This window comes from Paroedura picta, chromosome 11 (assembly GCF_049243985.1).
Source record: "Paroedura picta isolate Pp20150507F chromosome 11, Ppicta_v3.0, whole genome shotgun sequence".
Taxonomy (NCBI): Eukaryota; Metazoa; Chordata; class Lepidosauria; order Squamata; family Gekkonidae; genus Paroedura; species Paroedura picta.
This window is the reverse complement of record NC_135379.1, coordinates 63,408,191-63,425,540: the sequence shown is the minus strand read 5'-3', so window position 1 is coordinate 63,425,540 and position 17,350 is coordinate 63,408,191. Positions and strand designations below refer to the sequence as shown.

Genomic DNA, 17,350 nt, shown 5'->3' with positions numbered 1-17,350 from the left:
AAGCTAAGGAGTGCGGAACACGTGATCTGCTCCGGCACTTCACGGTAGCAAAAAGCCATTAAGTGGATGCTACAACCTTTTTGTTCCTGGCAGGACCTTTACATTTCAAAGGCGTTCATTTCAAAAGTTATTAAAGAACAAGGCTGAGGCACACAAAGGCCCCAGTGACCAATCAGAATGTAGGGTTGTGAGCTTTGGCCTGGTGCAGCTTTTGCCCAGCAAGACTTCTGAATTTAGGGTTGTGTGCTGCAGACGCCAAAGCAGCCAGGCACGGGGGGAGGGGAGGGGCGGCGCTGGTGGCCACCGAAGCACACAACCCTAATCAGAAGTCTTACTGGGCAAAAGCTGCACCAGGCCTCACCCACCTTCTAAGGACACTCGGTGTCCGTGGACTCCACAGAGCGCAGACAACATGTTGGGGGCGCGTGCCCCACTCGGTCTGGGGGGGAAAGAACTGCATTAGGAACACACGGAGGGACCAACAACACTGAACCACAACAGATACCAGCCCTAAGTGAAAAGTGTAATGAACCAAGCAATAAACCTCAGATAAAAGAACTTTTATGTCCATTAAACAGTACTGGGTTTGACCAGTTACAGTCCATTTACACAACAAAAATGAATGTTTTACCTACCTAAGCCAAATAGAGACCAGCACGTAATGAAGGCAATAGCTAAGGCTGGTTTTGCCTGATGGTCAATAGTTACGTTTGCTCTACCTTGTTTTGTTACCCAGCTCTGGGAACTGAGAGGGGGAGTGCTAATTTTTGACCAATGTTCTGTTACTTTATAGACGTGAAACCTTCAAAGTATACAACTCTTTTCACTCCAGAGAAATGGCCCTTTGCATTCAAGTTTCTTTTGACTTCTCTCTGAGCCCGGTCACTCAAATGAAGCAATGCTGAATGCTCTGGGCTTTTGATCAATATGTTACACTTCACAGAAGCAAATAGATATTTTCCAACAAGGTTACATCAATCTCTGGAATCCCTACAGCTTTAATCTTGTACACGCACACCTCCCTGCTGCCCTCCCCTGACAAAAAGTCTCCTTCTTTTGATCCATCTTTCCCGCCAAGTGTCAGCTTCCCTCGTGCTTCTCAGGGCACCGCAGCTGGGGCTTTCCTTAGAGTGAGGTAGCCGGCAACAACATCTGACGGGAGCATTCGAATATAGGCAAATTCCTCGATGGTGCTAAATCTCAGCTTGCTTTGTGGGTCTGTGTAGTTAGCCTGGAAAAAGAGCAGACCAACAGCTGAGTGGAGGAGTCAGCAAGTAGATGACTTTAAGGCTCATTAAAAAATTAACACTGCAGAGGAGTACTACGCGCACACACACAGGCGTTTCCATAGCTAGAAACATGACCAAGGAATTCTCCAGGGCCCAATCTCTTTCTTTTATTTGCTTTTTTCACCGTGATTCATGATAATGAAATAATTCCCAATTCTAAAGGTGTTACAGAAGTTGCTGAAATCACTTCAAACATAGTTTCCACGAGCTGTCAATAGCTAAAAGACAACTTTCTATCTCAGAACACCAGGTTCTTGGGCACATAATGCCCTCCTTGCATACTGTTTAGGAACCCCTGACTGGGCACCACCAAGAGACAGATCCCTGGGCAGAGCCACGCATGTCGCACTGACTGCTTTGGAAGAAGCTACAAATCCACTCGGGGTTCAACATTTTGCAAATCTGGGGAAGTACGCCTTTATGATCAACAAAGTTTTACTCAAAGTGTAAGCTTCCGTGTGCATGCGCATTTCATCACATGCGCACAAAAGCTTATACCTTGCATAATACTTTGTTGCTTTTAGAAGTGCCCCTGGACGTAAACACAGCCACCCACCTGCATTTCAAATAGTACTTTGTAAGCTACATTTGTTGACTTGTTTAAATGACCCGCTGGCTAATGTTATCCACAGTTACTTTAACATTCTCCATCGATGGCTCTCCCATCTGTCTCCAGAGCCGGAGGGCCTGCTGCAGACAAACCCGGCATTTCTGTTCAGCTTTCATGGCGAAGGAGCCCTTGATAAACCTCCTCCATGGGATAGTCTCACCTCCTTTTAAAGCCACTGGCCTCACCACGTTCTCCTGAAGTCACGTGGCTTCTGCTCAGGGGAGGCAGCATTGCTACGTGCAACAGTAATCACTGTACAGCTATTGTTAAATAAATTACACTGGAGATTTTCTCCCCCAATTATCCAATAATAAGTTAAATGAAAGAGCACCGTCCTACAATCAGGGGAAAGTCCCAGTCTTCTGTAAACTTACAGACTGCATTATTCAGAGTATATGTAATTATCATTATCTGTTGCTACAGCAACAAGGCTGATTCACTTTCATGCAGAGGCTGAGGTTTCAGCATTTGACTATTTTGCTGAATAAAATAACTGCTGCAAGTCTAGACCGGTGGCCCACCATCTGAATGTCAAGAGACGTCTACAAAGTACAAACAGCCCATTACAAAACTGCTGGATTTTATTTCCGTACGATGATCGCAGACCTGACCTGGAGGGCCCGGGCTTGCCTGATCTCATCAGAACCTTTAAGAACAAGAGTTGCTGTAATAATTATGATTATAAAGCGATTAGTTGCTATTAAAGCCAGCTTGGCATAGGGGTTGAGAGCAGCGACTTCTAATCTGGCGAGCCGGGTTTTTCCCTGCTCCTCCCCACTTGCAGCCAGCTGGGTGACCTTGGCCTTGTCCCTGCCCTTTTTCTCTCAGAGCTAGTGACACAGGGCTCTCTCAGCCCCACCTGCTTCACTGGGTGCCTGTTGTGGGGAGAAGGGGAGGCGAATGGAAGCCGCTTGGAAACTACTTCGGATATAAAAACCAACTCTTGTTTTTCTAAATCTGAATTAATAAGTGCTGATCTAGGTATGGAATGCTGGAAACTCAAGTTCAGGTTCCCTATTCTGAGGCAGGCAATGATAGGCCACCTCGTGCCTGGAAAACCAGCTGAGAGCTGAAGGCACTTTCTATCATCACCATGATGACTGCATAATTTAAAAAAATATTTCATCATCTCATCAGAGTTGTAGTTAATGTTTCAACTGGAATGTTATCAGTTTTATGTATTATTATTATCAACTGGACTTCTTTGCATAATGCTTGTGCATACAATAAAGTAAGACAAGAAGATTCAGGGGCACGATCCATGGAGAGAAAGTATCCAGCTTTAGTGGTTGGGTGGGTGGGTGTGCTTTGTTTTGTTTTTTGCTTAACTCATGCCCTTAAGAGAGGTCTCCGCATTAGTCTGTCTGCAGCAATAAGAGCCCAGCAACACCTTAAAGATGTTCAGAATTTGATAGTATCTGAAGAATTGATCAGTGACTCATGAGAGCTCTTCCCCTGCCACAAATCTGTTGTTCTTAAAGTGCTACTGGACTTTTTACACCTCAGCAACAAACATGGCTGACAGCCTGCTCTGAGAGACAGTCACAACAACAGCCGGGTATGCTGCATACAATCACGTAGGGCTGTTCCATGAAGCCACAACTCTCTCCTTTCAGAAATGTCGCTGAGATGCAGAAAGGCAAGGCAAGGGGAACTCTGCCAGGCACGCCTCAAGAGTTTTCAAGTGCCATTTAACAGAACACTGGATCAGACCAATCTAGTCCAGCCTCCCATCTCACACAGTGGCCAGCCAGTTACTCTGGAGGGTCAACTATGGGGCAGAGAGGCTGAGGCCTTCCTCACAACACCAGAAGAACCCTGCTGGCCAACCAGTTCCTCTAGAAGGACGGAAACAGGACAGAGACTGGGGCCTTCCTAAGAACATATGCAGTGTATTCCACCTTGAATGTCAGTAAAAAAGATGGAATATAACTTACAGAAATAAAGAAAGGTGAATAAAACTATCGCTGCCTCCTCCTCCTTAGAGAACTTCCCCCATGAAAATGCCTCAGAGCAGTTTAAAGCACACTGTAGGCAGGAGGTTGGATAAGATTCTACCAACCTACAGATACATTCATGGAAGCCAAACACTTTCACAGAGACACACACACACACGGAAAGAGTAGAACCAAAGCTCTAAGTCAACTTTTTGACTCTGTGCCCCTGAAATAACTTTTAAGACTTAAAGGAGACCCGGAAGTGATTTCAGCTGGCCACGCCCCTGGAAGTAACATCATTATCTAGTCGATATGGTCATTGGCGGTGAATTTGTCTCTCGTCTTTTAAGGAAGCAGTTCTGACTGGAGAAAGAGAAACACTTTACTCCTACTATGGCAGCTCTGCCTCATGTAGGCTGGAAAGAAGAGTAGGAGCTGAGAAGACAGCCTGCCCTCCCCCAGCTCAGAGCTCCCGTGTACCCACAGGAGTCCATGGACCCTTGGTGCTCTAAATTGTGAAAAATAAAGTCAGACAAGGGGGAGAAACATACTTACAGGAAGTCCTGAAATATCAGAGTATTTCTTGGCTGGTTTAAAGGAAGGGGGAGCATCAATACTGAAGTCTGGAGGAGTGCCAGAAAGAGAACAGAAGAAAGAACATTTAATTGTAGGACCAGCAAAGTCTACCATCAAGAATGGTACACAATATTGCCAATGAGTTTGCACCACAGATCTACACAGGGTCCCTACCCAGTGAGCTCCCACAGCACAGTGGAGTTTCCATTCTGGGTCTCCCAAAGAAAATGTTCCACAATTCTCTGTAATCCAGAAGGGTTGCTTGGTATTTACTCAAATGCAAGTCTAGGGTTTTCCCCCAGCTATATCCCGTAACAAAGAGGGGTCCAACTTTCCGTTGGCCACAACAACTAGCATCAATTGATGACAAAATTGTCTGGCAGAAATTCTGCCGCTGTGCCATTGTGGGGCAGCAGATCAGCACTAATCCGCCGGCACACATGAGCACAAGGACACGACCGACTCTGCTGAAAGGCCTTAAGAGTTAATGTAAAGACTCGGTTTGCACATCAGATTATCAACTGAGCCTCCAGGTTAATGTGATTGCATAACAATGTGCACTGCTAGAATGTAAGACAAGATGGCTCTTGCATGGTTCCTAGCAGCACACATCCAGATGCTTCCAGGAACTCACAGGCGGATTCTGAGGCCGCTGATTACTGGCCCCTCGTGCCTGGTACTCAAGTAGGCATATTTATTTTCTACATGGGGGTTCTATTCCTCTGTCATAGATCCCGCCAGTCGATATGGTCATTGGCAGTGAATTTGTCTCTCGTCTTTTAAGGAAGCAGTTCTGACTGGAGAAAGAGAAACACTGAATTCACGCACAACCCTTAAGATCCATGCACCAGGAAATGGCACTGCAAAGAAGTGCCAAATAGCACGGGGCTGGTTCTTATGTGCTTTCTCATTTCCTGCCCAGTGAAACATGTATCTTTCAGTGGCAAAGAGCATCTGCCTGATTCCAAACTGGCTGAGCTCATGTGGCCTCAATCTCTCTCCCCTAGAGAAAACAGTTTGTTGTTTTTTTGGAGGAAGTTACATGAAAAGTATCTAAGCAGCTTACAACTAGGATCATTTAGCTGCCATGGCAATGCCCTTTCTGATGCCAGGATTTGTTTCAGGTTCTTCCAGGTTCTGTTCTTCTTTCCAGCTGCAGCCCCTCCAATACCAGAGTGCTAAAACGGTTTCAGAGAGAGAGAAAAAGAGAGAGAGAGAGAGAGAGAGAGAGAGAGAGAGAGAGAGAGAGAGAGAGAGATTGTAAGAAAATGTATTGAAATTGGCTTTTTCCCTTTTTTTAGTGCATAGCGTTGATAGCAAAATCTTATCTGTAATAATTTAATCTGAGTGGAGTGAATGGAAGACATACTTTTAATGTGGGAAGCACAGCTCATGTGGCTAGGGTTGCTGACATCACAAAATGCAGGGATCTCCCAGGATCCACCTATCCACAAGATGCGAGGCTGGTTCCTTCCATTATCATAACGCCAGCAAACAGACCCCTGCCACACTGCTCAGACACTAACCCTGTCCCTCCTGGTCACGGAGGGGCTGTCAGGCTGATGCATCTGCACTCAAGCGGCTATTTAGACATTATTTATTTAGTATTTATTTATTTGGAAATGTTATCCTTTTGTTATTGTTTCAAGGCAGCTTACAACAACAGTTAAAGTATTTTCCGCTTAAAAGCAAAAATAAGACAACAACCCTCAAACCTTCCTTCAAAGATGTTTGCCGCCTCAAACCCCTCCCAAGCCTTGGGAAATGAGGGGCTCCTGGAAATCTCCTTCTGCTGTTCAAGGGGCCACGTCCCCAGAGCTGGAGCCATGATGGGAAAAGGCCCGGTTCTGGTTGGTCCCAGGTGGGGCTCCCTGAGCGTTGGGAGAGCCAACAGGTGCTTGCCCCACATCTCTCTAATAGGTGGTTGTGAAGGGCCTGAACAGCCATAACCAGCACCTTGAATTCAAGATTTCGTTCAGAGACACCAAGCTCCATCCCACCTTTGCAGTTCACCCCACTTGCAGCTGCTGAGATGCCTCCCCCCACTCATCCTCTGTTTCCTAGTATATTCAAGAAGAAAGGGGCAATGCAAACATACTGCCCAGGGGGAGACGTAGGTCAGGGGAATGCAATCCAGTGTGCTTCCCTTCCCAAACAGCTGCGTGCCATTTGTGCTGTCAACTTTCTGTCCAGGTTTATGCACATGAGCCCCAATGGGTAGAAGAAAAGTCCGATTTATACTTGTGGTTCCCTACTGAGCTCAGAATACACATGACAAACTTGTGTCTGCAGGCATATTCTTGCTAGCTGTACGGGACGACAGAATAGCACAGCCTTTCTCAAAAGAAAGCAAAGGCAAGAGACTCATGAAATATTAGTATCCTATTTGGACACATGAATACTTACAGTGAAGCTAGGTGCCTTGAAAGGCAATGGTTTGCTAGAAGTCTCTGTTGGCCCCATGCTGGAATCAGTGGGCACCATTTTATTTTCACTCCCCGTCTCTGCACTGGCACTCTAGAAAAAAGAGACTCATGAAGAAGAAGAAGACGAAGAAGAAGAGTTGGTTCTTATAGGCCGCTTTTCTCTACCCGAAGGAATCTCAAAGCAGCTTACAATCACTTTCCCTTTCCTCTCCCCACAACAGACACCCTGTGGGGTGGGTGAGGCTGAGAGAGCCCTGATATCACTGCCCGGTCAGAACAGCTTTATCAGTGCTGTGGCGAGCCCAAGGCCACCCAGCTGGTTGCATGTGGGGGAGCTCAGAATTAAAATCAGCTCGCCAGATTAGAAGTCTGCACTCCTAACCACTACACCAAGCTGGCTTATATTTAGCCTGAAGGCTGTCAACAACACAGGTGATTTTGCAGGTCCCTCTCCTACTTTGAAGATTCATTCAAAGGTCACAGATGGTTGTTATCCATAAACTTCTCACACTGATCTATTTTACCTTCAGCACTAACAGCATGCAACATTACCATAACCGCCTACTATCATCTTGCCAGATCCATATTAGGAGCTGCTATTCAGATGAAACCCTGATCTGGAGGGCCCAGGCTGGTCTCATCTGGCCAATCTTGGAAGCTAAGGGGGGTTGGCCCTGCTCAGTGCCTGGGTGGGGGACCACCAAGGAAGGCCAGGGTTGCTGCAGAGGCACGCAATGGCAGATCATCCCTGAACATCTCTTGTTTTGAAGACCCTGGTCAACTACAACTTGATGACAAAAAAGGTAGGTAAGTCAGGAAAACTAATATCTTCAAGCTTGCGATGGATAGTTGAAAGCTCTCAAGCAATGATTCTCGGATGTAAGCAGTTACGGAATTTCTCTACTGTTGATATACAGTATGCCAAGAATAATGCCACTTGGTCACCCACTTGGCAGTCTGCATTCAGACAGCACACTAAAACTGAGTTGTATCAACCTTGGCTTCTTGCTATGTCTGAATACAGCCAGTGTTTATAGTTCCTGCTAGCATGTAATTATGGGCTCAACGCTATTCTATAAGCTTAACCATCAAGTATGACTGACAGCATTATAGAGCAGTATGAGCCGATAACACATTTAAGAACATATTTCCCTTTTGTGATTCCCGTTTAAATTCACTTTGCATAGTTACTCTTTCTCCCATTTGAAATATCTTGTTTGCAAAACCCTTTCAAAACACACTAAAGAGGTTAAAAATAATAGCCTACTCAAGCTGAACAGCTATTGTGCTCATTTTATGGAATTACACTGGAGTCACACCATGCATGAACAAACCAAAGCTGAAACAGCGTTTTTAAAAAAGTAAAAAATATTGATGAACTGAAGCTGGTCAACTCCCTGAGCCAATTCACTCAGAAGAAACAAGCTCCACACTGTTCTGTGGATATTACTTCTGTGTAATTGTGCCAAGGAGTGCAGCATTAAGGAACACTCAGCACAATCTGGTGCAGACTATGGGCAGGATTGCTTTGTTGAACTGTAATTCTAATGGCAGCTACCTAGACGCTACCCTGTTTAATTCAAAGAGACTTACTCCTGAGTAAATAATTTTTAAAAACTTTATTATGCTCACAAATCAGCAATAACATAGCTGAGAATCAGCAACATTTAAAAGGAAACATCACAGGTAAAATCATGACCTCACTATTAACTGATTTAAACGTTATGTACCTTGTTAATAAATAGGGTTATCAACTCCTGGTTGGGAAACATCTGGAGATCTGGGGTGGAGACGGCAGAGGGCAGGGTTTGGAGAGGAATCTGCAGTGCTCAGTCCATTTTCAGCAGGTGAACTAACCCCCATGGTCTGTTGACCAGCTGTAATTGGGAGCTCCCCAAGCTCTACCTGCAGGTTTGCAACTAGTACAGGTGCTTTTTTATTGTATGAGCCGAAGTGCAAACCTTGGCAGTCAAGACAATAAAAAATGGACTACAATGACAAGGGAATGGGGGATGGGGGGGGATGGGGAAAAATAAAGACAGAATCCCTGCATGTTTGGAAGGGGTTTTCCCATCTGCTTTATGACAAGTGGCAGTGGCCAATTCATCAATACCCCCTTCTCCTTAATACCTAGCCTTCCCCCCCTCCCCCAACATGCAGTGTGGTGTTGTGTCAAGAAGCTGAAAAAGGGCATTTAGCATTTGGGTCTTAGCAGCTCCAGTCCTAGCCATGGGTCATCAGGAGCCCAAATGGGCAAGCTGCAACCGAAGTCTCAGACTTTTCCCATTGAGCTCTGCTTTCTGAACCAGTGTCCAAAGATCGGTCTAGCGAACAGAGAACGTTTGGGCTTACACCCCGGTCCTCAAGGAATTCCCTTGCCATGAAGCTCCACGGCTCTAAATAAGTGTCTGAATCATTGTGCTCGGATCACAGCCTTGCCCAACTAGAGCAGTTTGTATATTGCTGAGGCTGCAGGACAGCTTTATATAGCCCTCTTCCCATTCTGTCACAACGTAGTGCTTCCTTTTAGTTGTAAGCTGTTTGGCTGACCACAAAGAACCATAAAAACTAACCTACTCTGGGTGGCTGAAGCTTAAAAGCAATTTAGAATAATGACTTCCTTACAGACTGAGCACTAATTAGAATTATAGAGGTGGAAGGAACCTCCTGGGTCATTTAGTCCAACCCTCCCCCCCCCACCTCTGCACTATGCAGGATACTCCCAACCCTGTCGCTCCTCCCCTGTAACTTGGGACAGGAGCCTGGAGCAACCCTACTGAATTTCAGTTACGGAAGGGCAAAAATGTTCCCCATGAGCTCATGCGCTGAAAAGCAAAAATGTTTTCTAGTTTTAAAATCTATCCAGTGCATTTTTTATCTCGCCATCCATGCAAGGAGCTTAGAGCGGCATACATGGTTCCCCCCGCCTCCAATGTTCACAATGACCTCGTGAGGTAGGTTACCCAGCTTCACCCAGTAGGTTTCATGGCAAGCAGGGATTTGAACTCAGGTCTTCCTGGTCTTACTCCACTACGCCACAGAAGAATATTAATGGGGTCACCATTAAGTGCAACTTGACGTCACTTTCCACCACTGTGCAATTGCTCTGTTAACTGGAAAGTCCCTTACAGAAAAATTGCAGCTTTATTTTGAAGGCTGATTTCCAGCATGACCCCTGATAATATGCTATTAATTTATATATATAAACATTACCCTGTTAAATCTCACATTTCCAGATAATATGAAACTTCTATTCCGCCTAATCCAAGAAAGGACAGTTGCAATTTCATCCATCTGATTGGACTGTCACAGGGAGATGGATCGCTTTTCTACGCTCTCTATAGGGCAACCTGACTGTGCAGAACAACTTCTAGTGCCCTTGATTAAAGGGCGATGTCCTCCAGGGTCTCATCACTTGCCTTACTTTCAAATCACTCTCCTTCGCCCAGCCTGCTGCATCGGTTGATAAAATACTTACACAGAACGCATGAAATACTAATTGCTTTGCTCACCTCAGCAGCGGGATAAAGCTGCCTCAAGGAAGCACGCAGCCTTCCGAAAGTTTAAAATGCTGTCGGAAGGATGGTAAAGTTTTAATGAAGTTCCTGGAGGAAACAGATGTTGTCAACCCATGGTATGAGATGTTCCATTCCACTCTCCTATCTGCCCCTTTTAAGTTTGGAAGGCCTTCATTTTGGAACACAATACTTGGCTGAACTTTACAGATCGTATTTTAAACACACACACAAGAGTAAAGTTCAGGATTTTATGTTAGAAGCTTTTTTTAAGGTCATACTAAAAGGAGACTCAAAAATATGCTTCTTATAGCAAAGATGGTAATTGTTACCCACTGGAAATCCCCTGAAGAACCAGCAGCAGAGGCCTGGTTGCACAGATTATGCAATACAACTATAAATGACTTTTAACATAATTATTTCAGAATAACAGAGTTCTTGGTAAACAACATTATACCCAAATATTTCACTTTTTTGCTTTACTTTTACTTTAAAATGTGTTTTTTCTTTTAGTTTCATTTGCTCCTGTAAATTCATATTTCAATTAACATTTTCTATTTTTCTTTATTTTCAAACCCACTACTGTACCAAATTTTTCAACTTAATCATTAGAGATTTGATACATTGTAAGGGATCTTCTAAAATCAATACTAAAATCATGCACAATTTATTCTTTTTAAAAATTATAAATCCTTTCTTTGATTAAATGTACCATTTCTGCTATTATGAAGATCAAACATCAGATAATTTACATCTTCCCAGCTTCACACAGGAAGTTTGTCATTTTTCAAAGACCACGGATTTATTTTGCAGATCCATTACAATAAATGATTCTTGTTTCTGAGCAAAGGTGGTTAGGAGGATCAAGCATCAGGTTCAGGTGCCCTAAGCTTGCATGGAAATTAGTGGAACTTCTAAGTAAAAACGGAATAACATTCTTGCTAATTGTTGTTGTTAGGTGCGAAGTCGTGTCCAACCCATCGCGACCCCATGGACAATGATCCTCCAGGCCTTCCTGCCCTCTACCATTCCCCAGAGTCCATTTAAGTTTGCAACTAATGCTTCAGTGACTCCATCCAGCCACCACATTCTCTGTCGTCCCCTTCTTCTTTTGCCCTCAATCGCTCCCAGCATTAGGCTCTTCTCCAGGGAGTCCTTCCTTTTCATGAGGTGGCCAAAGTATTTGAGTTTCATCTTCAGGATCTGGCCTTCTAAGGAGCAGGCAGGGCTGATCTCCTCTAGGACTGACCGGTTTGTTCTCCTTGCAGTCCAAGGGACTCGCAAGAGTCTTCTCCAGCACCAGAGTTCAAAAGCCTCAATTCTTTGATGCTTGGCTTTCCTTATGGTCCAACTTTCACAGCCATACATTGCAACTGGGAAGACCATAGCCTTGACTAAACGCACTTTTGTTGGCAGGGTGATGTCTCTGCTTTTTAGAATGCTGTCTAGATTTGCCATAGCTTTCCTCCCCAGGAGCAAGTGTCTTTTAATTTCTTTGCTGCAGTCCCCAGCTGCAGTGATCTTGGAGCCCAGGAAAATAAAATCTGTCACTATCTCCATTTCTTCCCCATCTATTTGCCAGGAATCGAGAGGGCCGGATGCCACGATCTTCGTTTTCTTGATGTTGAGTTTCAAGCCACTCTCCTCCTTCACCCGCATCAACAGGCTCTTTAGTTCCTCTTCGCTTTCTGCCATTAGAGTGGTATCATCTGCATATCTGAAGTTGTTGATATTTCTCCCTGCAATCTTGATCCCAATTTGTGACTCCTCTAATCCCGCCTTTCTCATGATGTGCTCCGCATACAAGTTAAATAGGCAAGGTGACAGTATACAGCCTTGCTGAATTCCTTTCTCAATTTTCTCAATCAGAGATTCCATGCTCGGTTCTCACTGTTCGTCTTGACCTGCATATAGGTTTCTCAAGAGACAGATAAGATGCTCTGGTATTCCCATCTCTTCAAGAACTTGCCACAATTTGTTGTGTTCCACACAATCAAAGGCTTTAGCATAGTCAATGAAGCAGAAGTAGATGTTCTTCTGGAACTTCCTAGCTAATTAGATATAATCAAAAGAAGGTTCATATGGTAAACTGAGAGAGATGAGATTCTGATCCTTTGTGTCACTGAACACACAAGCATCAGATACATATAAATCAAAGAGAATACTGATGGACTTTTAAATTGTGATAATAATTACTGACAATGCTAGGAAAACAAATTAAAAGCCTTTAAAGTAACTAACCGTAAGACCCATATAATTTCATTGGTTTCCAATATTAATCTTCAGCATGGAAAATCATTAATGTAATTTATTTGCTAAAAGGCTATGTATCCTCCTGCAGAACAGAGTAACAATACTTCCAAAATAAATATGAACCTATACTTGTGAGCCAGCTGTTCATGCAATCCCCCTTCCCAACCCACCTGGTCATTACATTTATTTTTAGCTAAATATTTTAAATATAAATTAAACCCAGCATAGGCCACCAAGCATATGTTAAAACATAACCTGCCAGATATGGGGAAGAATATATAGATTGTGGAACTGACAAAGGAAAATGATCATTACTTTTACTTCTGTCACAATAAATTATAAACCCAAACCCCCAATGTGTGATATGAGTGTAGTTTGGATAAAGACTTCCATCCATTCCATAATAATAATAATTTACAGTTTGTGCCTGATGGAGGGATCTTGGGCTTTCAAAAGCTCATACTCTGAAAACTCCTGCTGGTCTCCAAGACGGAATCTAAATGCACATTCGGTTCAATGGGACTTGCCCCCAAGCAAGTGCATAAAAATTCACATACAATTTCAGAATTATAACAGAAAGCCAGAATGGAACATTACAGTACATCTTCATGCCACGCAGGCTTCCACAGGAGTAGCGCCCCTAAAGCACTTCTGAAAAACAGTCCAGAATGAGTCCAGTAATTATAACAGGGAAAGTGCTCCAAGGACAAGCTGAAGGTGGTGGATATTCAATAGTGTTTGGCTGTTGATTGAAATACAAGTCATACTGGAATCAGGGTGGTAAACGGGGATGCCAACAGCCCTGGAGAAAAATCCCCCCTAACATGTGGACACAGCTAGCTGAAGTTCATACCATGAAGATAAATACCATCATCTGGTATAGAACCTTGTTAAATAAAGTGATGGTACCGCTTTACTCTGCTCTGGTTTGGCCTCACTTGGAGTCCTGGGTTCAGTTTTGGGCACCCCAGTTGAAGAGGGATGTAGACAAACTGGAGCATGTCCAGAGGAGGGCAACAAAGATGGTGAGGGGTTTGGAGACCAAGACCTATGAAGAAAGGTTGGGGGAGCTTGGTCTGTTTAGCCTGGAGAGAAGACGACTGAGGGGATTTGATACCAATCTTCAAGTATTTAAAAGTGTGCCATGTAGAGCAGTGGTCCCCAACCACCGGGCCGCAGACTCCCTCTCCCCATGGCTCCCTCTCCACGCCCCCCCCCCCCCCCCGCAGTAAGAAACTTCCCAGGCTGCAAGCAAATTGGCCGCCAAAGCAGCTGATTAGCTTGCGGCCCGGCAAGCTTCTTTTTGTGGGGGGGGGTGGAGGGAAGCAGGGCCGCCGGCGCAGACGCACATGCGCAGCAGATCTGCACATGCGCTTTTGCGGCTGCACATGGTGCAAACATGCATGCATGGACCTGCTGCACATGTGCATTTGCGCATGTGATGCCGCCGGATCGCCCTCCCCCCCACTGGTCCGCAGCCTTAGAAAGGTTGCGGACCACTGATATAGAGGATGGAGCACAGTTGTTCTCTCTTGCCCCAGAGGGACGGACCAGAACCAATGGGATTAAACTAATTCAAAAGAAATTCCGTCTCAACATCTGGAAGAAGTTCCTGACAGTTAGAGCGGTTTCTCAGTGGAACAGGCTTCCTCAGGAGGTGGTGGGTTCTCCATCTTTGGAAATTTTTAAACAGAGGCTGGATAGCCATCTGACAGAGAGGCTGATTCTGTGAAGGTTCAAGGGGGTGGCAAGTTACAGGGGAGGAACGACAGGGTTGGGAGTGCCCTGCATAGTGCAGAGGTGGGGGGGGGAGGGTTGGACTAAATGACCCAGGAGGTTCCTTCCACCTCTATAATTCTAAATAGTGCTCAGTCTGTAAGGAAGTCATTATTCTAAATTGCTTTTAAGCTTCAGCCACCCAGAGTAGGTTAGTTTTTATGGTTCTTTGTGGTCAGCCAAGCAGCTTACAACTAAAAGGAAGCACTAAGTTGTGACAGAATGGGAAGAGGGCTATATAAAGCTGTCCTGCAGCCTCAGCAGTATACAAACTGCTCTAGTTGGGCAAGGCTGTGGTCCCAACACAATGATTCAGACAGTTATTCAGAGCCGTGGAGCTTCATGGCAAGGGAATTCCTTGAGGACCGGGGTGTAAGCCCAAATGTTCTCTGTTCGCTACCGATCTTTGAACACTGGTTCGGAAAGCAGAGCTCAATGGGAAAAGTCTGAGACTTCGGTTGCAGCTTGCCCATCGGGGCTCCTGGCGACCCATGGCTAGGACTGGAGCTGCTAAGACCCAAATGCGAAATGCCCTTTTTCTGCTTCTCGACACGGCACCACACTGCAGGTCAGTTTGGTTGGGGGCTAACTAGGTATTATCCGGTTTTTTAGCCTTTGCTCTTCCCCTCCAGGGAGCGGCCAAGGACACTGGTTCCCACCGATGGGCTTAGCGGGTGCACGTGAGAATGCAGCCGTGCCTGTGGGGAGGAATGCCGGCGGGCGGGATTCAAGGAGGAGCCCCAGAGGCGGCGCAGGGGGCGCAAGAAGCCCCCTCCCACCCCGCGCATCGCCTCCATCGACGCGGCCGAGTCGGCCTGGCAAGACCGGCCAGCGGGTGAACCGAGCCGGACGCGCTTCCTGCCAGCCGCGCCTTTCGGAGCCGCCGAGAGCCTCCTTGCAGGGTGCAGAGCGGGGCCGCCCTCGGAAGCCCCCCCCCCCAGAATCCATCCCGGCTGCTCCTTGTCCCGGGGGAGCTTGCAGCGGGGAGCGGACCCGAGGCTGCCGCGCCGGTTCAGACGTGACTCGCGGGGCGCAGCGCCTCGGCAGGAACGGCCGCCTTCCCCGCACGCATGCGCGCATCGCCGTCTCCCCGCGCAGGCGCACATCCTCCGGCGCTTACCTGAGGGGCTGGTCCCGCGGGGCCTCCGCCCGGGCCGCCCACCCGCCTCTTCTTGGCCGCGCTGCCGTTGGCGGGGCTCGAGGGGCGCTTCTTGCTCCGAGCGGGCGCGGGGGCGGCGGCCGTCCCGGGGGGGCCGGGGGGGGAGAGCGCGGGGGGCGAGGCCGCCATTCGGGCCTGCGCTGCCTCAGGAGCCCCGCCCTCGAGAGGCGGGGCCGGGGGCGGGGCGTCTGGGGTCGGAGGTCGGCCGCCGAGGGGGCTTCCGGTGGGCGTGTGCGGGGCTGGGGCTGGGGCAGGGAGAGCCCGGCCAGGGCCCCTGGAGGACCGGCCCGGTGGCCTTCAGGGATGCTGGTGGGCGTGGCTGCAGGAGGGGAGGGGCCCTGGGGGAGAAAGGACGCCCCCGGTGGGCAGGGCTGGCTGTAGGCTACGGACGAGTTCGTGACCCCGTAGCGACTGATGCCTCCAGACTACTTAAGCTACTGGCCCTGGGTATAAGCCAGGGGTAGTCAAACTGCGGCCCTCCAGATGTCCATGGACTACAATTCCCATGAGTCCCTGCTAGGGGCTCCTTGGAATTGTAGTTCATGCACATCTGGAGGGCTACAGTTTGACTACTACAGTTTGACAATAGTACAAGCTATTGTGTGGGTTGTTACAGCTGTGGAGCGGGCACATGAAAGTGTGGACCGGAATTAATCTTGGGTGGTCTTCAAGAGGCCGCTGGACTCAAACGTCGTTCTGTTGCTTCAGGCCAAGATGGCGGCCCACCAGAATAAAAAAATGTGAACAGCCACTAAAGATGAAGCTTGCTGCCAGCTCTACAAGGTGTGTTCGAAGGGAAGAGACAGCCTGTTACAGCTTTGCACTCAATACAGTATTCACAGCATCACATGGTGGCTTATAACTAGTTTTGTGTTGGATGATTTGCCCATTGTGGCGAGGGTGAGGGAGCCGGTGGGATACACAGTCTGGTTCAGTGAGCTTAAAGACATGCCACAGCCTTCCAAGGCTGCTACGGTTGTGAAGCAACCAGCTTCCCTTTTTTTTACAGACTGACAGGACTACAGATTAATAGGGCACTTTCAGTCCACTTCAGAGACCATTTGCACATGCATTTTGTCTTTTCACACAGTAAAATCCTGTTGCAAAATGCATTGAACGTAGATTGAAAGTGTGTTATTGAATGTGTGTGAAAGCACCAGGTCTCATTCTTGCAAATGAGTCAAAGCTTTCTGAACTACTGAACCAAACAGGTGACAAGAAAGAGCCAGTGTGGTGTTGCACTAGGATCTGGAAAATGCAAGTTCAAATCCTTGCTCTGCTGTGGAAGCTGGCTGAGTGACCAAGGAGAACAATGTAAACTGCTTTGGGTCTCCATTGAGAGACAGGCAAGGGAAAAATAAAGTCAATAAAGAAAGCATCTGTTTTTTGTTTGTTTGTTTTTGTCTTCATATCCTGCTTCTTAACTGGTATAGTGCAATGAAGGAAGAACTGGAATAATACTGTATAATCTAAAGAAACGGATGTTGGTGTAGCTGTGGGTGGATGGACTGGCTTCAGTGATCTCAGAGGATGCGATCAATCTCCAGAATCCAGACTGTAGAGCATTAGTTTCTCTTCTGCAACTGCTTCCTACTGGAGTTCGAGACATCCCCAGCCAGATGAAGCTGCCTTATCCTGTCAGAAAATCCATCTGTTTGTTTTATGTGTCCTGTGACTGGCAGCATTCTGACGCCTTCCCCAGCCTTGCTAGCCATTATTTCCTAACTAGAGGTGCCTGGGAGAGAATTAGAGGCTTTCTGAATTCAAAGCGTGTGCGCCATCCCTGACCTATGGCTTGCAAGTCAGCTT

The 17,350-nt window shown here is 46.7% G+C and overlaps 1 protein-coding gene across 1 annotated transcript; it reads right to left on the bottom strand.

Annotated features, from left to right (window-relative positions):
• Positions 1–545: 545 nt before the first annotated feature.
• On the bottom strand, positions 546–15,800 carry INO80C (INO80 complex subunit C). The gene is made up of 5 exons (XM_077302962.1): positions 15,503–15,800; positions 6,819–6,929; positions 5,479–5,590; positions 4,392–4,459; positions 546–1,231 (listed from the first exon to the last, which is right to left on the bottom strand). The coding sequence occupies exons 1-5, from the start codon at positions 15,668–15,670 to the stop codon at positions 1,100–1,102; spliced, it is 591 nt and encodes a 196-aa protein (XP_077159077.1). The 5' UTR covers positions 15,671–15,800; the 3' UTR covers positions 546–1,099.
• Positions 15,801–17,350: the final 1,550 nt, after the last annotated feature.

Coding starts and splice junctions, on each gene's coding strand:
- INO80C (XM_077302962.1), bottom strand. CDS start 15,670: ATGGCGGCCTCGCCCCCCGCGCTCTCCCCCCCCGGCCCCCCCGGGACG. Junction 4,460..5,478: donor GCAGCTAAATGATCCTAGTT/GTAAGCTGCTTA, acceptor GCACTCCTCCAG/ACTTCAGTATTGATGCTCCC. Junction 1,232..4,391: donor CTGATATTTCAGGACTTCCT/GTAAGTATGTTT, acceptor CTCTTTTTCCAG/GCTAACTACACAGACCCACA.